The 24,770-nt window shown below is 42.7% G+C and overlaps 1 protein-coding gene across 2 annotated transcripts; it reads right to left on the bottom strand.

The window, feature by feature from the left end:
• Nucleotides 1-1,942: 1,942 nt before the first annotated feature.
• On the bottom strand, nt 1,943-20,945 carry LOC110486082 (atlastin-2). 2 transcript variants are annotated; one of them, XM_021557423.2, is made up of 14 exons: nt 20,790-20,945; nt 12,517-12,791; nt 10,349-10,483; nt 9,861-9,965; nt 9,400-9,450; nt 8,760-8,816; nt 8,450-8,542; nt 7,935-8,073; nt 7,212-7,339; nt 6,652-6,708; nt 6,006-6,077; nt 4,270-4,701; nt 3,664-3,678; nt 1,943-3,550 (listed from the first exon to the last, which is right to left on the bottom strand). In XM_021557423.2, exons 1-14 carry the CDS (start codon nt 20,860-20,862, stop codon nt 3,440-3,442), a joined length of 1,743 nt encoding a protein of 580 aa, XP_021413098.2. In that variant the 5' UTR covers nt 20,863-20,945; the 3' UTR covers nt 1,943-3,439. The 2 variants fall into 2 exon arrangements, with proteins under 2 accessions (XP_021413098.2, XP_021413099.2); XM_021557424.2 differs by lacking the exon at nt 3,664-3,678.
• Nucleotides 20,946-24,770: the final 3,825 nt, after the last annotated feature.

The following is a 24,770-nucleotide window of genomic DNA, read 5'->3' as shown; positions in this document are numbered from 1 at the left end:
GCTTAACCCAGAAGCCAGCCACACCAATGTGTCAGCATGCATTATCAGCATGCATTGCGCTCGGCCCGCCACAGGAGTCGCTAGTGTGCAATGGAACAGAAATATCCCTGCCGGTCAAACCCTCCCCTAACCTGGACGATGCTAGGCCAATTGTGGATCACGGCCAGCTGCGAGAGCCTGGACTCGAACCAGGTTCTCTAGTGGCACAGCTAGAACTGCACCACCCGGGAGGCCATTTTTTGTTTTTAGGTGGAGACTGCATCGAGGGTATTTCGCAAGGTTAAATTTAGATCCTCAGGTGGTTAACCAATTTCTGTAATCCAACGTCATTGGGTAGGTGGAGGAAGGACATCTATGAATCTTTGGGTTGTCTGAGAATGTATAGCACGGCTTTGGATAATCCCTGTTTGGGGTCTGAGCAGCTTATTTGTTGCGATTGTGAACATAATAAAATGATGGTCCCATAGTCCAGGATTATGAGGAAAAACATTTCGATCTACAGGACAAAACTAAATCCAGGGTATGACTGTGGCAATGCGAAGGCCCAGAGACATGTTGGACAAAACCAACTGAGTCGATGATGGCTCCGAAAGCCCTTTGGTTTGGGTCCGAGGACTTTTTCAGGGAACTCCGAGAAGAACACTGTATACAGCCCAGGAGGCCTGTAAACAGTAGATATAACTTGTCAAATGTTAGCAACACCTCTGCCTTTGCGAGACATGGTCACTAGTGTAACCAGGAGGTGAGGCCTCATTTAACACAGTAAATTCATCAGGTTTAGGCATGTTTCAGTCAGGTCAATCACATCAAGGTGTTGATCAGTGATTAGTTCATTGACTATGACTGCCTTGAAAGTGAGGGATCTAACATGAAGTAGCCCTATTGTGAGATATCACAATCTCTTTCAATAATGACAGGAATGGAGTAGGTCTTTATTCCAGTGAGATTGCTCAAGCAAAACACCGCCATGTTTAGTTTTGCCCAACCTAGATCGAAGCAGACACGGTCTCAATTGGGATAGCTGAGCTGACTACACAGACTGTGCAAGTGGTAGACTCCACTAAGCTGGCAAGGTGGCCGGCACCCCATCTCATTGTGGAGCTAGAAATAGAGAAGATTATCAACTTCCTCACTATTACACCATGAAGCCACAATTAAAGACAATTTACTTTCCCAAATTGTACCCATCCCTGGGTCAACATTCTTGCCCTGTACAGCAAATTTGTACAAATGGCATACAACCAATGGAAGCTGGTGGGATGAGCTATAGGATGGGCATATTGTAATGGCTGGAATGGAATAGAACAGTATCGAACACAAACGCATGGAAACCACACTTGACACAATTCCAGCCCTGACAATGAGCCCATCCCTCTATAGCGCCGCCCACCAGTCTCCTGTGCATACATGTGATACAATGGAGTTTCTGCACAAAAATTACAGGTGTTGTGAAGACACCAATCAATAGCCGTATAAACATTGCATATCAGTTGTCACAACCATTGTCAAATGCATTGCTCAGTTGTACAGCCTGAATGTCAGTGTTGTGGAAGCTACTCTGAATATGTAGCTTAACAAGCTACCAATTTCTTCACACTGGGACAAGTTAATCTACCATTAAGAACAATACATTTCTTGAAAAAGTAGTTCACTACATCCAAACTACTGCTTGATAAATCTAAATCTGACATTTCTACACATTGCAAGAACGAGTCATTCTGGAATTTAGGCTATTAAAACTGTTTCAAATTAGAATAAGGCAGGTCTGATGTCAAAAAAGGTAATCACCTACGTCACCTATATTTTATTTCCTTTTTGCAAACAAAACAAAAAAAAACAAGTGTACTTCTAGTTAAATTACTACATGTCGTTCACTACCCCAACACTGCTGAATGTGTACGGGGGGCCCTCGGTCTGTACAAACGGACCAAGCAAGCATTACTTCATATACTGTGGTATTGTTTTAATCTTGTATCGAAAAATAAATTAACGAAATAACTTTAAACTGCAACAGAAGACAAATTAAGTTAACAAACATTTGTCAGCAGGGGTGGAATTGCAGTGCTCAATGTGGATTACTTTACAAATGTATATAAAAAATAATTTATTGGACATACACAAATCACAAAATCATTCATTTAAATACAGTAAACTGCACAGTGGCCTACCACAACCATTGCTCTTCCAGCTACAAAAAAGGTATAGAAAATGTATTTATATATGTATATTTCGTACACATGCCCCATTTTGGATGAGTAAAAAAAAAAAAAAAACTGTACAAAACAGCACATTGGTGGTAATGTTCTGGATGGAATAATTTCAACAGAATAACAATTCTAATACTAGAATAGAAATATACAAAATGATTCATCTTAAGAGCAACTGGTTGAGAGATGTGAGGGGAGGGTGATACTGAACTGATAAGCAGGCAGTGGTTGTTCTTACATTGATTGTTATCCATTCACTCAGACTAGTGGGAAGGAAAACAAGAAAGCTCTTACAGAAGACGAGTAAATTGTGGTTTAAACAGACCTCTAAACGCTGCCTGTCCCAGACAACCACAAACTACTGAGCTGAAAAATGTCCTGCTTAAATAAATTGCCACAAAATGTTCTGTCACTATAACAATCAGTTTCCATGAGGGGGGGGATGGATCTCATAAGACATCCAATCAGCAGTCTGATCAAGGAAAAAGAGGCGGGCTCATCATTACCCGCACTGCTAACAGCTCGTAATGCCGCCTTCTCATTGGGTGCCCAAGTTAGTTGACAAGCAGCTATGACCAATTACAGAGGGTAAAGCTGTAAACTTTGGTTCTACGGGCAGGTTGGCAATGTTAGTGTGGGAAGCGGACCGTCGGTCACTCATTTACTCTAACTTGGCGTGTTGCGACACCTGCTCGCTCAGACTAGCAGAGACTGTTGACCACACTCAGCCTAATGTTATCCTCCATATAGTGATCGCCCAGAGGCTTCAACACCTGGGGAGAGACAAGAGTGTTGGGAAAGACAAAAGGAGGAGACGGGGTGACATCAGATGAAAGGAAGTGGGGGAAAAAATAGAATAAAACCAACTGGAGGTGGAGTGAAAGGAGCAAGGAAAGCAAGCTTAATTTGTTCGTTAGTACGTTCATCCATACCAAAAATGGAAATCGTGACAGCTAATCATGCACACACACACGTGATAAAACTTAAGCACCCAATGTCACCCTACCCACCCTTAACCTCTTAATCCCCTCAACATGTAATGAGAAAACAAATCAACCATGAAAGTGCCAACCTGTACTCTACATTTGTGGTGAGAACCAGGTATAAAATTCAGTTTTTAAATTCTAAACCAGCATGGCATGGGGACCATGAGCTATCAAAAAAGAAAACATTTATATATAGTCCTAAAAATGGACACTGGAAACCAAGCGAAGGGGGAAAACCGGCAGGGGCTAGTTTTTCTTCTTGACATTGTTGTTGGAGGCCAGTCTCGTTCTCTGGGTCGTTATCAAGGAATCCAACTGGACTCGACTCCTCGCCACCTCAAAGAGTTTGGAAAATATCTGAAAACAAGGCAAGGGAAGTATTGTGGCCATGTTAATGACATTAGTAGTGACGCATTTTTGCCTCCAAAATGACAAAAGATGGAGCCTTTCTTCCCCTCCATCCACCTCACCTTTCGTGGAGTCCTCTGTGGCAAGCACAGTTTAAAAAAAAGATGGAACACTAATTAGTGGGGATAGTAGTGAGAGAGGCATCCCAATTCTCTACCCTTCTACCAAAGTGTGCACTTGCACCCTCCCTCAGTGGTTGAAACAACGCTTACACTAATACATTTATTTTAAGTGGCGGGTGCACACTTCTGGGGAAAGGGTAAAGAATCAGGGTTCAACCAGAGAGAAATACAGATAAGGAACCACATTTTGGGCTGATAAGGAAATTCTGGTTTGAGAGAGAAAAGAGGTTTTGGTGAATCACATTCAGTCACATCCAGATAGGTTAGGAAAAGAACAGGAGAAAGAGTTTGGGAGCAAACACTGAAAGAGTAAGCAGGAAGGGGGACATGGGGTGAGACAGGAAAATAAAAGGGAAGAGAGTAGAAAGGAAAAGAGCGAAAGGGAGCAGGAAAAAAAATGTATACATTAAAAGGGAGATGAGGCGTAGAAATAGAAGTGAGTGAAAGAGCCCAAGCAAAAGAGAAACAGAACATGCATAATAATCTGATCAAGAGACGTGCCGCAGGCATTTCTTCCCCCCTAACCTCCACTCCCGGATCACCCACCTGCTCCCACAGGGTCTCGGCCACCTGGTCGATGACGCTGCCCACCTCGCGGAACTCGCCGGAATACTTCACATAGGCCCATAGGCAGAGTGCAGCCAGTGCCACGCCCATAATGAGATTACAAACCATGGCCACTGTGTTGATACCCAGAAAGCCCGTGACCAGCGACGCCACGTACATGGCGAACATGACGGCGAAGAGCGTGGCTGGCGTGCGCGCCGCGTAGAAGATGTTCTTGCCATCGTTGTGCTTGATGAAGTTTGTGAAGGCCTCGTCCAGCTCTGCTTCAAGCTGCTCCTGGTAGCACCGGCAGAAGTCCTCGCCGCCCATTTTCTTGACCGAGCGAAAGTGTTTGACCGCCACCTGCCGCAGGTTCGCGTGGCCACACTCCAGTTGATCGGGGGCCATGTAGGGCTTGTCGCCTCCGCAAACCTGGGAGAAAGGGGAGTTCGCTATGAGGGACACACATACTGCAACTCATTTACTTATTGAATATTCAGTGTCTTATAAGCCCATATGGACTGGGCATCTGACAGATGCAGAACATTTCCGATCGCAAATCAACCCCTAGCCTCTAAGTATAGACATCTCTTTGCCCCTCAGATCTTGGAGAACTACACTGAACAAAATATAAAACAACGTGTAAAGTCTTGGTTACGGGAGCTGAAATAAAAGATCCATACAAAGCTTATTTCACTCAAATTTGTTTACATCCTTGTTAGTGAGCATTTTTCCATTACCAAGATAATCCATCCACCTGACAGGTGTGGCATATCAAGAAGCTGATTAAACAGCACACTCATTACACACAGGTGCAACTTGTGTTGGGAACAATAAAAGGCTATTAAACTGTGCAGTTTTGTCACAACAGTGCCACATATGTCTCAAGTTTTAGGGAGCGTGCAATTGGCACGCTGACTGCAGGAATGTCCACCAGAGAATGTCATGTTTATTTCTCCACCATAAGCAGGCTCTTGTCGTTTTAGAGAATTTGGCAGTACGGTCAAGCTTCACAATCGCAGGCGACGTGTAACCACGCCAGCCCAGGACCTCCACAACCGGCTTCTTCACTTGTGGGATCGTCTGAGACCAGCCACCCAAACAGCTGATGAAACTGAGGAGTATTTATGTCTATAATGAAGCCCTTGTAGGGAAAAACTCATTCTGATTGGCAGTGCCTAGCTCCCCAGTGGGGGGGGGGGGCTTATGCCCTCACATGCCCACCCATGACTGCGCCCCTGCTCAGTCATGTGATATCCACAGAGTAGGGCTTAATAAATGTATTTAAATTAACCGATTACCTTATATGAACTGTAACTCAGTAAAATCATTGAAAATGTTGCTTATATTATATTTTTGTTCAGTATAGAGCAATACAGAAGAAACAATTTGTGTGTACATCTTGCACACCAGACTACAAAGGGGTGCTATACACGGGACTAAATCAACAAAATCCTTTCAGATCTACAAGGAGTCATCACATATCTCGATGTAGGCGCTAGGAGGGCACAACTTTGCTGAGAGCAAAAACAGAGCTATTGACAGAGTTTATTTCGAGCCGTCTAATTAAGATGTGGTTAAATGAAGAAAAAAAGCTTTACAACTGAATCAATCTCGAGTATAACGTAGCTAGTAACATGCCACAACTCATCTGCACAGGTGTAAACGCTTCGATTGCTTTTATTAGTCAGATGCTAAATTGGATGCTTAAAACTGAAAGTTAATTGTTCAATTACCTGCTCCATGCCTTTGTTGTAAATGTCTTTTGCTCCTGCAACAGCTGCAAGGTTGTTGGCTTCAGCCGTTGCCTAGGTGACAGCAGAAGAAAGCAGAGGGGAAAACGCAGCCGTCCTGAGATAAGGTCCCTTTGGTGCGTCAACATTAAACATACGCATGAAATTCTACTCAAGTTTTAAAGAGGCTATATGGAATACGTGTTTAGAGGGCCCTTTGGGCTCGAGCACCCCCAGAGGTAACACGCCTCTGGGGGTGTTCGAGCCCAAAGGGCCCTCTAAATAGACACATCTTGGTCAGAAAGGGGCACACCTACCCACGCCCATGAGTAAAAGCATATTGTTTGCTAATCGCTCATTGACCAGGTGACATAAACGGTATCATAAGGTCTAAAAGGCTTTGGGACGCCACGAATGTTCATGCTACACAATACATTTGGTCAACGACAAGTGAAAACATGAGCATGCTTCAGGGTTGTATTTACAAGAACATTTTGCAACAGAAAACAAAACAAGGATTTTGAATTGGACAAATTCAGGCAGTACCTCCCAGTTTTACCCCAGTATCAAACTATTCTATTCCATTTCGTAACACAATCCAGTTATTTGTTAGGGGAATGTATCATTGACTATCTGGAGAGTGAACTACCTGTAACATTGACTTGGGATGAGGTAGCTCCTCCCCTTGGTATATTTTCATGTATGCCTGTGCCAAAAAAGAAAAACAAGCAACAAAAAAATTCAGAAGAAGAAAAAGTATTAAAGAGGAAAGGTATAGGAGGGAAAAAAGGTATATAAAAAGGAGAGGTATATAGTAAATCATATTTTATTGGTCACATATTTAGCAGATGTTATTGCGGGTGTAGCGAAATGCTTGTGTTCCTAGCTCCAGCAGTGCAGTAATATCTAATACACAAATCTCAAATGGAAAGAACGAAATTAAGATATAAATATTAGAACAAGCAATGCCAAAGTGGCATTGACTAGAATACAGTATATACATATAAAATTTGTAAAACAGTTTGTAAACATTAAAGTGACCAGTGATTTCATGTCTATGTACATAGCGCAGCATCCTCGAAGGTGCAGGGTTGAGTAACCAGGTGGTAGCCGGCTAGTGACAGTGACTAAGTTCAGGGCACTGGGTGGAGGCCGGCTAATGATGGCAAGGTATAAGCTCAAAAGGAATGTTTGAAACGATTGACTTACTTTGAAATACTGTACAAGGTCTCGGCACGTCACTTTGGATCCTCCGATTTCTTTCTCCACCAAGTTCTTCGGGGACAACAAGATTGGCACTAGTTTGACGAGCTCAGTCTTGAAATCGTCATCAATATCTAGAGGGAGTAACAAGTGGGAAATGTATTTTTTTATTCAAAAAGGTCTGTTGACATTTCCCTTTTAAACCAGTGAAAAATTTACCAACCGCCATCTGACCTTAAATGCAACTATAAAGGCAAACACGTTATAACTTTGAAAGATTACCGTTGTATTGTAATTGATCGCATTTATGTAGCACTTTTCTTCTAAAATCCAAGAATACAAGTCTACAGTGAACCATGTTCCCTATGCACACCTGGATAGGAGATAATTGGATACATATAGCGTTATGGTTATTGCTTCACCTTACCTTCTGATTGCCTTGGTAGAAATCTGACCATAATGCTTAGACCTATCCAATCGCTTCAGATCTACAGGAGTGCCTTGGGGTAGGTGCTGGTTTATTTGGAATTGACAGAGTTGGCTAAGGGGTACTTTGACTAAAGCCTGTTTTAGCATGGGCAGCGCCATTAACTGTTAATACACTGAAGTAAAAGAAGAAATTTACTATTTTAAAATAGAGATGGCCCTCAATGGCACTGCTCATGCTCTCAGAGATAGGTGTGCAATCTTTCCACAAGAGTAATTTAGCAACCTTTTCCTATAGCGTACCTGTGAGTCTGCCATCAAAGTTGGGGTTGGTGGCCACCTTGAGGCCGGGGTGGGGCAGGAGGAAGCAGCCAATGTTAGAGAAGCAGGAGTGGATGTGCTTCCTGACATTCTGCAGCTCCTCATGCTGGTTCTGTTTCACCTGCACACAGTGGAGAGACTCTTGCTTATTCAAGTAAATGGTTGGACAAATATGTGTTTGAATTAGCCCCGTCTCAGATCGGTTTGTGCTAAAACCCTGATGAAGGCAGCATAGCTGTAGGAGTGTTGGCTTCCATTACATTTATTCCTTCAGAACCCAAGTGTGCAGCTTTTATTTTCCATGTGCTGTACAGCCTACTACTGGTCGTTGTCATAACATTGTCCATAGGAGTTGGCACGACTGCACAAACAAACCAGGCTGTTTGAACAGTGAATGCATAATTAGAACGTGTGTAAGTGCTTTAGTTCCTGAAATGTCAGAGAAGTTAAAGCTCTGATTTTCTTAAAACAAATGGAGCAAGTGAAAAAATGCGTACTTGTAATCTCTTCTCCAGGAAACTCTTCCCTCCGTCCAAGCCGTAGGGATGCTCGTAAGGGTAGCTCCAGTCTCTTATAAGAAACATTAAAGTCTGTTGTGGAAGGCAATTAAGGAATAAATATTAAAGATACTATAGGACTATAGACCTTTCACAAAGTGTCAAGTAATGGCAGCCATATTGAAATAAGACTAGAGATGCCTATTAGCGCCATCACAATTACTTACAAATCTCCTCTTCATTATTATCCAATGAGAAACGCGTTGCAGGCCATTAATTCAGGAAAGGCAGCAGAAAAATGTGACAATACCTGAAAGGGTTTCTCATAGATTTCCTCCAAGGCCAGCCTTCCATATTCGGTAAAGAGCTAGGAAGGGAAAAACAAAAGTCAGCTATAAATCAGAGTAATACTCCACGTCCTCGTCAAAAAAGGTCAACAGTCAGTCAAACAATCTATTAATAACAACGAGAAGTCTTGCAGCAGACTTGCCGTCTAATAGGACAGTGATGTCAATAACACGCCTCATTTAAGAGTCTTCTGTTGAGTAGGTTTTAGGGAGGCTATATATAACCTTTGCTTCTAGGGGTGCTCGAGCCAAAAGGGGTACCCTGTACAGTCACATTTCAAGTAAATATGAAGTTCATTTAGCAATTAAAAACATCCATTGTGTATCTTTAACAAGGGAGGAAGCAGCTATACACTTTCATACAAGTGCTCTACTTATGACCCACTAAGTACAATAGTTCCAATTGCATGGATGATAATCAAAGGAATATCATGTAGACATTTCCCCCTGGAGAGCTATGATATAACAAAGTAAAGATCCTTTTCAAGTTACAGCATCTGTTCGTGGAGTTCAATGTCCAAAGCTCATGGCCAAAGCAGTGTTGAAGATTGTAAATCCACCATCCAAAACAATCCAAACACGCGCGTGCACACACACACACACCTGGAGATGTTGAAGGTCATCTTCTTGCACATTCTGAGACAAGTTGTAAACCTAACGGGTGACAAATCATCAAAACATCAATAACCTGTACTAAAGTCCAGAGATCACACTTTCAATCAATGTTTTGCATGAATTGAAAAGTTGGTATGGGGAGGAGGAAAGTCTGGTATTCAGTCAGTCTAGAACTAGCACATGACAATACAACTTCATAAACTGTATTTAACATGCACGCAAGTCTCAGGAAAATTTCTAATTTTTCAATTCCTCAAACCTGATACTTACTGGCAAAAGGGGTATAGCAAGAGTGGCATTCCTCGCCCAAACAGCCTATAGTCACCCAGTTCCCTATTATTGATTTTTTCAATAATGGCAATTAAACATACACAGTGTAGAACTCCCCTACTTCGAGTAATGAATACCTTAATATAAACGGCACACAACACTGAGGGGGAGTGTCATACCTGTACAGAGCTGGTCATGGTGCTCAACGCAAACAGTGTCGCACAATCTTTGATGGTTGATTGGCTGTCGAAAGCCCCCTGTGTGTCGATTAGAAGAACCGCAACCTTTCAGAGAAAGGATAAATCAATTACAAAGTCATATTCTTCACCAATCAAGGGGTATTAAATCAGTTGAAATAACCAATGGACAACTGCAAATTTGAAATCGTGTCTTTAAAAGGGACATTGCAATCCAAAATCAAAACGTAAATCTGTTTTATAAATCCAACTATATGCCGCAATCCAAAGTGAACGGAGACGATAAACGGCATATCATTTCCACATTTTGCTTCACAACTGATGGCGTTTAATATGGACTCATCTTGATCGTTTTAGTGGTCTGAAAATATCAGAAACTTTACTTTTGGAGAGCAAGGTCTTAAAAACAATTCAACATTAGGTGGGAGAAAATGTGTGCCCATCCAAGGGAAAAGCAACTTTGTATTTACCCTGCTCCCGTCTGGCTTGTCAACCACAAACACGTCGCTCCATGCCAGGATGCCCGTGGTCTCCCTCTCGCAGCCCCCCCGCCAGGTGAAGCCTGTCAGTGGCTCCTCGTGCCCACCCAGCCAGGAGCAGGATGTCTGAAAGGACAAAGAGGACAAAGCAGGAGATTGAAGATCATATGAGCCATGTAGCTACAGTGCCACACCTCTGGTTGACTGAAGCAGTCCTCTCTGGCCTTGCCCAGAAACAACCTCTAGCCATTTCCCTAGACAATTCATGTAAACCTGAAAGGTATTAGCGAGCAATATGGTCCAGTCCCTACCAAGCCTATTAGAGGGCAAGAAATACCACAGTACCTGCTTATACCCATCAGATGTATTCCAGATATGCATGAAGTGTCTAGGGGATAGGTATTTTTACTTATTGAACTCCCCTAACCCAGACCCTCCTGTTTGTTAGCATACTTGAGTTGCATATTGATGGCGATCCCCGCTCAAACCGAGGGCCACACACAAAAGCAGCCTTTATTCCCAGAATGAAGGGCAGAGTTCTTGCAAAAGCAGGCCACAGTCCTAAGCATTGTCCTGCCCAAAAATCAGCTTTAAGCACAGCTCAAACGGATTATGGACATCCCCCTAAACAAGTTATGAACAGCAAAAGGTAATTAACTGACAAGGGTTTAGCAAGTTGTGGCAGAAATCCTGATAAGTTTACTCCCTAAGCGTCCGATGAATGGCATGAATGAATTCCTCGCAGCTCTTAACAGTTTCACTTTCAGTGAAAAGTATGACGACAATGTTTTCCAACTCAAGATAAGTATAATTTCTGGTTAGTTGTGTGATTTCATCTAACAAGTTTGTTTGAAGTCCATCCTTGTAAAATGTTCTATCAGGGCCAATAGTGTGTCCTGAAAGTCCTACTTGTTCAAAGGACACTCATGTTGGCAGTGCTTTGGGACATCTGCTAAGTAGCCCAACACAGGCAACATTTTCAATAAGTGCCACTGGATCATTTCACAGCGCAGCTGCAGCTCTTCAATGCAGCGAAATCCCACAGGTCACAAAGCACTCAGACCCACATTAAGTTCACCAGACATGTGACATGAGCCGTGCTACTGTTCTCACAGGGGTTTGACACCAATTTCTTCGGTCGGGGCAAGTAGATCAGAAGTCTACTGGCCGCCAAGTGAATTTCTACTTGGAAATTGACTGACGTCTATCTACTTAGCCAAAAGCATAAGTTTACGTCGTCTCAAAAAAACAAAACAAAAACAGGTTAACGTTGAACCCTGCCTCATATTCTACTGTTCCAGACTGGCGGGTTGAGAGCCAGTGTTTGCATTGCTTTCCTGTGTATTTCCATACCTGGTGGGTCAGAGCATGTGTGTTGTCCGTATAGGCTGCACACTAACACACATGCGGCCACTTAGTGTTTTTAAATTGTATATGCCTTAATGTAGCTGACCCCAGGAAGTGTCCTAAGTACAACTAATTCTACATGTAACAATGCATGCCTATGTGGTCTCTCTTATGTAGTATATGTACATAAGCCTGTGTGTTCCCTCTCCTGGTTGTAAGTCATGTATAAAAGCCCATTTATAGATAAATAAATGCTGCAGTAGCATATTTCCGTTTTCAAAACCATTTCATAGCTGGTAAATTAATCTCAAAAGTCAGAGCTACGAATTCTATAGCCTATCCCAACTAGTGTTGCAACACTGCCTGGCTGGGGGCTGTGCACACGTGAAGAGCTGAGTGAAAGATACATTTTTAGAAGCACTGGTACAGGCATAAAAGTAGGTCTAATTTACTTGGAATGAAAGTCTACCGAAGTGAGACTTTGTCCTTGTGTTTCTTGGCTATTTACATTGTTTCAATTGCTAGGGAAGACGAGACAACGCAGCTACTAGTCACTCAATCTTACAGGCAGAAACCGCTGCATTACCAAGGTAACCTGTGATAGGGTCACAAACATTAAATCATGTACCACATTACTAGCAATACATTTGTTGTTCTAGAAAGATTACAACGCATGCACATCTACATCTATTTTATTTAGTTTTGTTGGTGTAATTTGAGTAAAAAAACATTTTAACAGTGGCTGGTGGAGTTCATTTTAGGCCCTGATTGTACATGTAGGCTGTACAAGGAACACCTGTGTATAGCCTCACCTGGTTGTACATGAAGCGCAGCATGAAGTCCAGCAGGAAGGACTTGCCCTTGCGGAAAGCACCGGCCACCGACACCACCACCACGTTGAGGTCGCGCACATGCTCCTGCAGCAGGATGCGCTCCAGCGCCGCCTCGTCCAGCTCAAAGGCGTGGTCGTCCTCGTGAGCCACAACGATCTGTACCGGCCTGGCCGACAACGCATCTTCCTCCGACAACAGGGCCTTCTCTTCCTCAGGGCTCTTCTTATGAGGCACATCCTCCACCCCATGCTCACCTGGGAGAGATGTTTAGGATCATTAAAGGGAAGGTCCTCAATTTATAACTTAAGAGGTCAACCTCCCAAATCAGAGTTTAACAATTTCAAACCTGAAAGTGGTTACTGGTTAGATATAAAGTGGATATTACACAGAGATACCTGCATATGCAAACTAGTTCATCCACAATATAAATTCAACTGTGTTACTTTAACTTAATTTTTGGGGCATATTAACCCATTACGCCATCGTTTTCCACTGAATGATGCTAAGACTAATATGTAGCCATGTTAAACCTACCGGTATCTAGTCTAAACCTTGGGTTAATGGAACAAGGCCAAATCTTGGAACTATAATATCCATTTAAAAAATATCAAAAAGGTACTCTGCAGATTCCGGGATGTCAAAGATTCTTTTGTTTTCTAAATGTAGTGTTAGCTAGCAGCAAGTTGGTGTGTCTGGTTGCCTTTCTGCTTCCTGTTTTTCTACGGTGTGGTTTAGACCGGTAGTCTATGTCTGAGAGACGCCCGCTCTGATCACACCAGTAAGGTCCTTGGAAGAGATTAAAATAATTTCATTTGTGGGAACCGTCCCTTCAAACATCAGAAACAGCAGACTGCAGTCATATCAATAATGGGTCCCAGACATAAGTCACAAGCATTGATGTCAAAGGTTCTTGACTTCAGACATGTCATTATGCCACAGTAACATTCAAGTCAAACGATAGGAGAGCAGTAATCATGAGTAGGCCTAAATGACTATCATTAACCTTTTATGGATGCAATTCAATGAAGAACTACAATATATGCTGATATTCTCTGAATAGTTGAGCTGCTCTTTGGGTGAAACATCTGAAAGAATACAGTCTGTACCATACGTTCCCTGAAATGCACAACAGGAAACAAAGTGGCAGGAACTGGGCTGCCAAGTTTGCAGTTTGCGAAGGGGTATGAAACAAACAGTGGTTAGAGCAGTTAGAACAAAAACGCACACACACACACCTAGCAGGCAGACTGTGCAGCCCTGCCAGCGCTACATCAGTCGGCTTCCCCAGCCAAATTCTTTCATTAATAAAGACTGAGGGCTCCTCCCAAGGACAGTCAGCCCATTGGGAGAGGGGGACCATAATGAGGGGCACACGCAGCCACCCTCACCACATTACAGAAGACGACACTGCAGTCATCACCGGCCAGTCAGAACGCAAGACAAATAAAGCCTCGTCATTTCAGACTAGGTCAGCATAACACGAGTGTGACATTTAAGGGGTTTTAAGGGCAAAGCAACCAGTCTTGTGCTAATTGCTATGCTAATTGAATAACTTGATAAACATCTACACAACAAGCAACTGTTCATCATAGCCATGGCCTTGACTGACCACCATGACCGAACGCTTCGTATAAATAATCCTGCCTTGGGCTGCAGTACCGAAACAGCCTTTTGTCTTATAGGGCTTAATATGGGCAATAAGGATGCTTGATTGGGCACCTCAATGGGCATCTATTAGAATGTTAAACTAAATACAAGTTTCAGACTAGGGCACAGCAGGTAACATCTGGACAACTCCTAGACAAACCTAAACCTGTACTAAAAAGCATGTTCAATGCAGAATCCTGTGGCCGGAAAACGTCCGTGTAGGCATAGGCCTAAACCTAGTGCAGCACCGGATTGGGCATCCACGGCCTTGGAGAGTTCAAAGTGTGTGCAGGTCTTTCTTCGTGACCAGCACTAGCTAAACGCACCTGGAGTCGCATTGTTACAGCTGGAATGGAACAAAAGCCTACACACTGCAGCCCTCAAGGAACCCTAGAGTAACAGTCAGAGGATGACCATTCACAATGTCTCCATTTGGCTAGGCTGCATTACGAACTTGAAAGCGTAATCACTAGCCTCCGTCCCGGTCTACACCACCTTCAGAGTCCTGAAAGGACTGAATGGGTTTAGGCCTACACCATATCTGGCTGGGCAATATGGTTTTCAGATTACAGGGGGAGTTGGACTGAAAAAGGGTTAGCAGAGGGAAGGGAAGATTTAAGATTGATTCGACCCAGTTTTTCATAAAACCGACCCAGTTTTTCATAAAAAAACATGTGAACCCATTGGTTCTAACAGCCTATGAGGATAGACGTGAAGAGGATAGAAGCTTGTTTGGCCAAATTAGCAGCTGGAAGCCAATGCTGCTGGGAAGAGCAAGTGATGAACGATCTGACTAGGTACGGGATGAGAGCGAGTTCATGGCTCAGGAAGACTTGCTGCATTATTTTGAGCGCTTTGCTCATATACCAACATGTTATCATGCCAAACGTCAGGGGACCAGCCAAGAGGACTCAAATATGCGAGTGACTCAAATATCTCAAGAGTCTTCCAACTATAAGATGCTTTTTGAGGTCTCCTAGCAGTGCCGTTGAGGAACTACAGCAAGCACACTGGTTGGTTTTGTTTGGAACACCACCAACATCCCCACCATCACACAATTTTTTGTTTATGCAATCCAAAAACGGCTCATAATAAATCACAATTTGGTTCAAGTAGGCATACTTTGATAGCTTGTTCTATTGCCAAGTTATAAATACGATCTTATTGCTTGGTTTCTCTGAATTGCCCTGTGAAAGCGTATTGCAATTTCAGTGTGCATAGAAAGGAGTCATGCGTGCATTAGGCAGTGACTGGGGCAAGAAAAAAATAACTATAATTATAGGGACAAACCATCATATTGCTTTGATAATATTGCAGTATTATTTTTGCGCTATTTGGCTGTACTTGCACCAAAACTCCAGTATTCTTCCTTCATAGCTTGTTCTCCATCTTTTTAAATAGTGAACCAATATGTTTCCAACACTTATTTCCAAGACTGATTTTCTCATGGTTCTCTGGTCCCTCTGCAGCAGACATAGTGATCAATAGCCTGTTTGGAACATCCATTGCAATAAAATTGCAATACATACTGTATCGGCACCTGTGACACACCACCCCAGACCATGACGGACCCTTCACGTAGATCCCGCTCCAGAGTACAGGCCTCGGTGTAACGCTCATTGCGTCGACAAAAAACACAAATCCGACCATCACACCTGGTGAGATAAACACACAACTCGTCAGTGAAGAGCACTTTTTGCCAGTCCTGTCTGGTCCAGCGACTGTGGGTTTGTACCCATAGGACATTGTTGCCGGTGATGTCTGGTGAGGACCTGCCTTACTACAACAGGCCTACAAGCCCTCAGTCAAGCCCCTCTCAGCCTACTGTGGACAGTCTGAGCACCGACAGAGGGAATGTGCATTGCTGGTGTAACTCGGGCAGTTGATGTTGCCATCCTGTACCTGTCCCGCATGTGTGATGTTTGGAAGTATCGATCCTGTGCAGGTGTTGTTACACGTGGTCTGCCACCGTGAGGACAATCAGCTGTCCGTCCTGTCTCCCTGTAGCACGGTCTTAGGCATCTCACAGTACAGACATTGCAATTTATTGCCCTGGCCAGATCTGCAGTCCTTATGCCTCCTTGCAGCATGCCTAATGCACATTCACACAGATGAGCAGGGACCCTGAGCATTTCTTTTGTTGTATCTCAGAGTCAGTAGGAAGGCCTCTTTAGTGGCCTAGGTTTTCATTACTGTGACCTTAATTGCCTACCGTCTGTAAGCTGTTAGTGTCTTAACGTCCGTTCCTCAGGTGCATGTTCATTAATTGTTTATGGTTCATTGAACAAGCATGGGAAACAGTGTTTAAACCCTTTACAATGAAGATCTGTGACGTTTTGGATTTTTACAAATTATCTTTGAAAGACAGGGTCCTGAAAAGGGGACTTTTTTTGTTGTTTTGTGCTGACTTTAGATACATAGGATCCGATATGATACAAGAACGAGACGTTTTAGTTTGAAATTATTCGGTGCAATTCGGTTTGATTGGAGAGAGAGAGAAAAAAAAAAGGTTGATGCACTAACATGTTGCATAAACAAATCTTCCATTCTTAAAAAAAGTTAGAAAAATGTGCTGCTAATGGAGCTCATGAGCTGAATCTGTGAGCTGACGTGTGTATAAATGATGTAGGTCTATGGCGTGTGTGTGTCATGAATGATAAAACTGGGTGGTTTGAACCCTGAATTTTGTTTGGCTGAAAGCCATGGTACAATAGACCGTATACCACGGGTATGACAAAACATTTTGTTTTAATTATCTAATTAAGATGGTAACCAGTTCATAATAACAGTAAGGCACCTCAGGGGTTTGCAGTATATGGCCAATATACCACAGCGGTGGTGTCCAGTCACTCTGTATTGCGTTGTGCATAAGAACAGCCCTTAGCCGTGGTATATCGGCCGTATACCACACCACCTCAGGGTTTATTGCTTAATTATGGAGTATGAACCAGGTAGGCACCTGATCTGAGCCATAAAGGAGATTAGGCATCTACCACCCCACTACCAGATATGGGCAGGGGGGCAATTTAGCTGAAATCACTCCCCCACTAATTAACTTGTCCTTGTTGCAGATTAAGTGTTTGAGCTAGTAATGTATGAATATTTAACATTTACAAATTAGCTATGACATAGCCAATGAATATATAGCACAACTTTGGATTTCACCCCATCTCAAAATCAAATGGTTTTGACCGTTTGGAAGTTTAGTGAGCTACTTTTCTCCTACTTTGGCCATGCAGTTTGCCTCGCAGAATGATTACTGTCTTAGTTATGAAATTGTCAACCTTACCCTGTATATCTAAAAACCTGTATATCTACATTATACACTGATTGTCTAATGCAAAACTATTGCTGATTGTGAACCTGATCAAAAAATGTATTAAAATGTTACCTGTAGCCTATAGCAGATTAGAGTTGTCTACAGTAGCTTACTTTTATTCCGGTAAAAAAACATTTTCAACACAGCATAGATAACAATAACATAGCAACTTACAAGGGTTGTCACTCTAATAAAGCCTCATATTGCACAAGCCATTTCAGCATTTAAAATCTGAAGATGTGCATGATCAGGAACAGGCTGCCTACCGCACGTTGGTCAGTGCGCAACACTGGGAACAGTTTGACTAGGCTACTGATATTCCCTGGAAGTTGTTTGGCATGCAAAATGCCTTTTAGATCAATGACTCACAGTTACACGCTTAGTTCGATACTGAAGGAGAGGACGCATCAGTTGTCACAAAACACTGTATTTTTGGAAGGTATACAAGTAATATGTGCAACAAAAAGTGAATTGTGATTTGCAATGTTTCAAAACGATTTTCTGACCGATGCACGATACATTTGTATCTGTTTGGGACTGATGCAGTCTTAGCTTCAAGATTTGAATCGGGACCAATGCCCATTAGTGAATCATAACATCCCTAGTGTAGAGTGGGGACTGTTTTTTGAGCCTCGGAAGTGTACCTCATCAAGCCCTTTACCCAAATGGCATCAATCAAAAAGCATCAACACCAGAGAGAGTTGTCAAGGTGGGGAGAAATGACAGGAGGGATACAGTGGTGGCAGTAAACTCTAGGCTGCTGCGTGAAGGGAACAGCAGTCGTGACAAATCTGAGAAATCGATACTGAAATGCCATGAATATGAAGCAAGATATTGGGCAAGATGTGATCTATAACCTGCATGACATCAGAAATAAAAAATAATCGAGGCTAGAGTTCAATGGCATTTCAGACATGCCTCCCTGCCTACAGTCTAGACTCTAGAGGAATCAGCCATTCTTAATAGGTTAGTGCTATGCGGGATTCTTGGGACATCCCTAACAATAACCTTACAAATTTGAAATGTAAACGTCAATGGGGTAGGGACGCTAATCTGTTAAAATCATGCCAAAGGTCAAATGGAGCTAACCTAGGCTTTTTATAACCTAGGCCCTGCAATGTTGTTCACTTAGGCCAATGTTCTCTTGCTCACTTATCAGCACTCTGTTCAGATGCATGCGCAGATATCAGTGTAGGCTGAAGTTGCATAGACATTGCTCTCGAGTCAGTTTGGTATTTCTCCTACTTAATCGTTAAGGTCAGGATTGCGAGAGGGGAAGCTGATCCTAGTCACCATCCTATAGCCAGAGATCTCTTCCGTCAGCAGTTGTCCACAGACAGTTGTGTCACAGATAATGCCATGTTAGGATGATACCTGGACTCACTGGAATTCAGTGTATTGCTAGTCAGTACGCAGTCTAAGTACAAATTAAAGCATACTCAGGTCGTCATTACTGCAGGGGATGTATGTTGGTTGAGAGAGCAAGCTATGCTAAATGGCTGCTCCAACTAAGCTAGCTAGCACATCAAATGTTAGCCAAGAGGTGCAAAAGCTTGGCCTAGGTCTTAAGGGTGGAAATGGGGAGAAAATTGGATAAGAAAACATTTAATTGGATAGCCAGACAGTAGCCTCACACTTTAGAAACAGGAGATGGGCTCCTGCCCTATCCCAATAATAGCTTTCCTTTTACAAATGTGCCATCCTCTTAATCTCCCATGCTTGGATGGATGGTCAGATGCAGTTCTCTCCTTGTATGGATTTTTTTTCTTTCATTCCTAACAATTCCAAGAAGTTTTAATTCCTACACCTCTGACCTTGCCTCATTTCAAGAAGTCCAAATGATGTCCACATTAGCAGAACCAACTTAAAGGAATAGTTCAGGATTTCAGCAATGAGGCCCTTTATCTACTTCCCCAGAGTAAGATAAACTTGTGGATACCATATATTTTAATGCAATTTTATATTAGTTTGAAGGAAACAACCTCTAACTTCTTCGTACTGGACACAAAAAAATGGTATCCAGAAGGTCATTGGACTCTGCGGAAGTAGATAAAGGGCCTCATTGCCAAAATCCCAAAGTATCCATTTAAAACATGAGCTCAAGCTCACATCCCCTTCAACTCAAGCCATTCCTACAACCCCCAATGCTGGCAATGTTCAAAAACACACCATGAGAGATTACCCTAAACTTGTGCATCAATGCAGCAGGGCTAGGTAAGGTTACAGGAACAACTGCTGCAAGTAAACAAACTTGATCTCTAGGGCTTATAGTGGAAGCAGTTAAAGTGCAATGGCCTACTTCCATGCAGTCAGTATTGAAACAGTTAATGATATAGTAAAGCTAAGGTATCAAGTATGCACAGTATTCCAACATTGATGGTCAACTGCCTAGGCAAACTAGCTAGTTAATCCTTTTGAGAGGTTGTGTAAGAGTGGATAAAACCAGCTACTACAGCAGCTAACTAACGTCTAGCTGGCCAAATTAATTCCAAGTAGGCAAAGCTACTAGCTAGTTAGCTATTCTGTTTGCAGTAGACTAACGTTAGAGGTTTGTTAGAAGGTAACGCTCTAATTGTTTAGACAGCTAGCCAACTAAAATAGCTAGCTAGTTACACAAAACACATGTCATTCAGGTCATCATGTACTTAGTCAGATCATTCATTTAAAACTAGCCAATAATACTAGCTAGCTAGCAGTTTACAAGCTCACGCTAGCTAGCTACCAATAGCTATCGAACAATGACATTGACACTTGAAGATTACCATTAGCTTTGACATAAGGTGGTTCATGCCTTCACATACGGTACCAGCGTTGGCTAATGGGGCAAGACATACTGGTAGTTCGCTAGATGGCAAAAAAACGAAGATTATCTGGATTTACTAAAACTAGCAAGTAAGACGTAAATGTCAGCCAGATAACAAATTAGCTAGCTAGAATTACAAAAAGGAACAGTCAGTAGCCAGTTTGTGTAGTGCTAACTTATTATTCCCGGCTAGGTAGGCTTTGACTATGTGGACTGAAACATTTGGGTTGTCATAATATTTAGTTTCAGTCAGACCCAATCAAGACGTTCATTTTAATTCAACATTTTCTTCCCAAAATTGAAAAGTGATGTTGAGTAGGAAACGAATAATGGGATGGATGCTCTGCACTGGAACTCGATAGCGTTCCCTCGTCCGTGATAACGTTAGCTCAGAATGAAACAGGGATATTATCGTCAATCCCACAAAACAACCTAATTACATTTATGTTTAGATATAATTTGCAAACTAAGGGTAAATAATACCTTCGTCGAAAGTGCTGTTTTCGCTATTTTGCTGAGAGTGATTCCGATGCTTCAACCCGCTCTTCTCCGCCATCTTGACCCGTTCAAAATAATCAAATTCAGCTGACGTAAAAACCCCAAACCCCTCCCCTTGTCTCTATCGAGTTCAGACTATGTGGCTTTTCCGCAGGGTCCTACATGAATTAATGGAAGATGTAGGAGCATTGTTTGTACTTTGATTGAAAGCCTCAACCTTCTGACTGATTTTTGTTTGGATTATTATGGTCTGATACACACACACAAATGCCAAAATAATATTTTGTCTGAAAATACGTTGAATTTATTCAACATCTTTAATTAACATCATATTGTACGTTCTATTTGATAGTTAAAGATATAGGGTTGAGTTGTCCATGTGAAGTTTATGCATTTTTCAGTTGATGTTCCAGTTACTGGGTTGGCCCTCGCTACATATTCGTCGCCAGACCCACTGGCTCCAGGTCATCTACAAGTCCATGCTAGGTAAAGCTCAGCCTTATCTCAGTTCACTGGTCACGATGGCAACACCCACCCGTAGCATGCGCTCCAGCAGGTGTATCTCACTGATCATCCCTAAAGCCAACACCTCATTTGGCCGCCTTTCGTTCCAGTTCTCTGCTGCCTGTGACTGGAATGAACTGCAAAAATCGCTGAAGTTGGAGACTTTTATCTCCCTCACCAACTTCAAACATCTGCTATCTGAGCAGCTAACCGATCGCTGCAGCTGTACACAGTCTATCGGTAAATAGCCCACCCAATTTACCTACCTCATACCCATACTGTTTATATTTATTTACTTTTCTGCTCTTTTGCACACCAGTATCTCTACCTGTACATGACCATCTGATCATTTATCACTCCAGTGTTAATCTGCAAATTGTAATTATTTGCCTACCTCCTCATGCCTTTTGCACACAATATATATAGACTCTTTTTTTTCTTTTTTTTCCTACTGTGTTATTGACTTGTTAATTGTTTACTCCATGTGTAACTCTGTGTTGTCTGTTCACACTGCTATGCTTTATCTTGGCCAGGTCACAGTTGTAAATGAGAACTTGTTCTCAACTAGCCTACCTGGTTAAATTAAGGAGAAATAAATCAAATAAAATAAAAAACTGAACCATGTAGATTGTATCATTTTTGTAAATGGTTAGAACAAAATGATGACAATTTTTTTTCCCACAAAATATATGGGCAGACTACGAACGTAAAATAAAAATATACAGAAATATATTAACTCCACGTCACTTATCACCAACTCCACAGTTGCACTGAAAGAGAAATAGGCCCAGCTCTGTATAACCCATTATTAGCCATCAAAACAAGTGAAAGCACATGTGAACCATTATAACCTAAAGCATCATATTTCTATAACTAGGCTACATTCATCTTCACCCCCTTAACTGTGGTACATAAAGCAAAGCATGCAGGGGATTTTAATATTATGTTAAAACAGTCACGTTAAAACAGTCAATGAAGTAAAGATTGACTCAGTGGTCTTCCCATATTGATCCAACATGTTCTCTATCCTTTTTTTGTCATTCATTAAATGATTAAAGCCTACAAACATGTTTTTCAGTCCCAAACAAAGTCAAACGTGCATCTTCCTGGACCCTTGTTAGTTTGTGGTACGAGCTAAGTGGAGCATGCCACGTGATGCAAGTAAGTGGTGGTAGGAAAAGTCCTTGCAAATGCACTGGCCAGTTCACTATCAAAGCAGACCTTTTATATTGAAGTCAATTAGTACATTTACATACACACTAATAATTGGAACACCTGGTTTTCTGAGAAATCTTTCGAATTATTAGGACATGTAAACAGTTTAATCTGTGTTCCAGCGGTGTGTTTAATATGCGCATGTGCCAACAGCTGGTAGCGCAAGTTTCCCACTGTATGCGAAAGTGAAGTGAGTTCGGAAAAACTGAAAGTATGCATCTTTTAAATAGTTTTCACATATACACTGTATATGTACGAGCTCAGAATCAAATGGTCTTCGTAAAAATATGGTCACAGGAAAATGGGGGAGGGTCGTGCTTTTTCAGTTTCACTCAGGGGAAGGGTTTAGTATTTTTTTTTTTCATCCATGTGAGGGTCGTGCAATTTGTAATCGATTAAATGTCAGCATTTGTCAGCATTTTGGAATGTCGTATTGCATTTAACTATGTGTAACTGTGGTGTACAACCCTGCTCTCTCGCTCTCTCGCTCATTCTTTCTCTTTGCTGGGCCTGGCTGGGCGGACATTTCAATTGTGCATTTCCATTGGCTGTTCGACCAATCCCTCTTTGCACTTGGCCTATCCAGCACATGGGCATGTAGAGTATCTGGCAATAAAATAACGCTTGTTGTGATGAAGTCGGGAGTTAGCGCAAAACAGAAATGCTGCGTTCAAAACAACTGGGAACTCTGAAACCTCTGACTTCCGACTTCAGTGCTTTCAAGACAGCTAAGAACTCGGGAAACAATAATCTTCACAATAATTAAAGGGTTTCTTGCAGTCTCTGGAGTAAAACATTGGAGTAAAACAAGCTTATATTTTGGGTTCTCATGGAGTGACTGTTGAACTAAGCTCATGAGACATTTATCATTTCTAAGTTGTATTCTTAAAGATCAATGGATATACACTGCTCAAAAAAATAAAGGGAACACTAAAATAACACATCCTAGATCTGAATGAATGAAAAATTCTTATTAAATACTTTATTCTTTACACAGTTGAATGTGCTGACAACAAAATCACACAAAAATTATCAATGGAAATCAAATTTATCAACCCATGTAGGTCTGGATTTGGAGTCACACTCAAAATTAAAGTGGAAAACCACACTACAGGCTGATGCAACTTTGATGTAATGTCCTTAAAACAAGTCAAAATTAGGCTCAGTAGTGAGTGTGGCCTCCACGTGCCTGTATGACCTCCCTACAACGCCTGGGCATGCACCTGATGAGGTGGCGAAGATCTCCTGAGGGATCTCCTCCCAGACCTGGACTATAGCATCCACCAACTCCTGGACAGTCTGTGGTGCAATGTGGCGTTGGTGGATGGAGCGAGACATGATGTCCCAGATGTGCTCATTTGGATTCAGGTCTGGGGAACAGGCGGGCCAGGCCGTAGCATCAATGCCTTCCTCTTGCAGGAACTGCTGACACACTCCAGCCACATGAGGTCAAGCATTGTCTTGCATTAGGAGAAACCCAGGGCCAACCGCACCAGCATACGGTCTCACAAGGGGTCTGCGGATCTCATCTCGGTACCTAATGGCAGTCAGGCTACCTCTGGCGAGCACATGGAGGGCTGTGCGGCCCCCCAAAGAAATGCCACCCCACACCATGACTGACCCACCGCCAAACCGGTCATGCTGGAGGATGTTGCAGGCAGCAGAACGTTCTCCACGGCGTCTCCAGACTCTGTCACGTCTGTCACATGTGCTCAGTGTGAACCTGCTTTCATCTGTGAAGAGCACAGGGCGCCAGTGGCAAATTTGCCAATCTTGGTGTTCTCTGGCAAATGCCAAACGTCCTTCCCCGCGGTGTTGGTCTGTAAGCACAACCCCCACCTGTGGACGTCGGGCCCTCATACCACCCTCATGGAGTCTGTTTCTGACCGTTTGAGCAGACACATGCACATTTGTGGCCTGCTGGAGGTCATTTTGCAGGGCTCTGGCAGTGCTCCTCCTGCTCCTCCTTGCACAAAGGTGGAGGTAGCGGTCCTGCTGCTGGGTTTTTGCCCTCCTACGGCCTCCTCCACATCTCCTGATGTACTGGCCTGTCTCCTGGTAGCGCCGCCATGCTCTGGACACTACGCTGACAGACACAGCAAACCTTCTTGCCACAGCTCGCATTGATGTGCCATCCTGGATGAGCTGCACTACCTGAGCCATTTGTGTGGGTTGTAGACTCCGTCTCATGCTACCACTAGAGTGAAAGCACCGCCAGCATTCAAAAGTGACCAAAACATCAGCCAG

This window comes from Oncorhynchus mykiss, chromosome 13 (genome assembly GCF_013265735.2).
Source record: "Oncorhynchus mykiss isolate Arlee chromosome 13, USDA_OmykA_1.1, whole genome shotgun sequence".
Lineage (NCBI taxonomy): Eukaryota > Metazoa > Chordata > Actinopteri > Salmoniformes > Salmonidae > Oncorhynchus > Oncorhynchus mykiss.
Note: the sequence above shows the minus strand (reverse complement) of the source record. Positions and strands in the feature narration are given on the sequence as shown.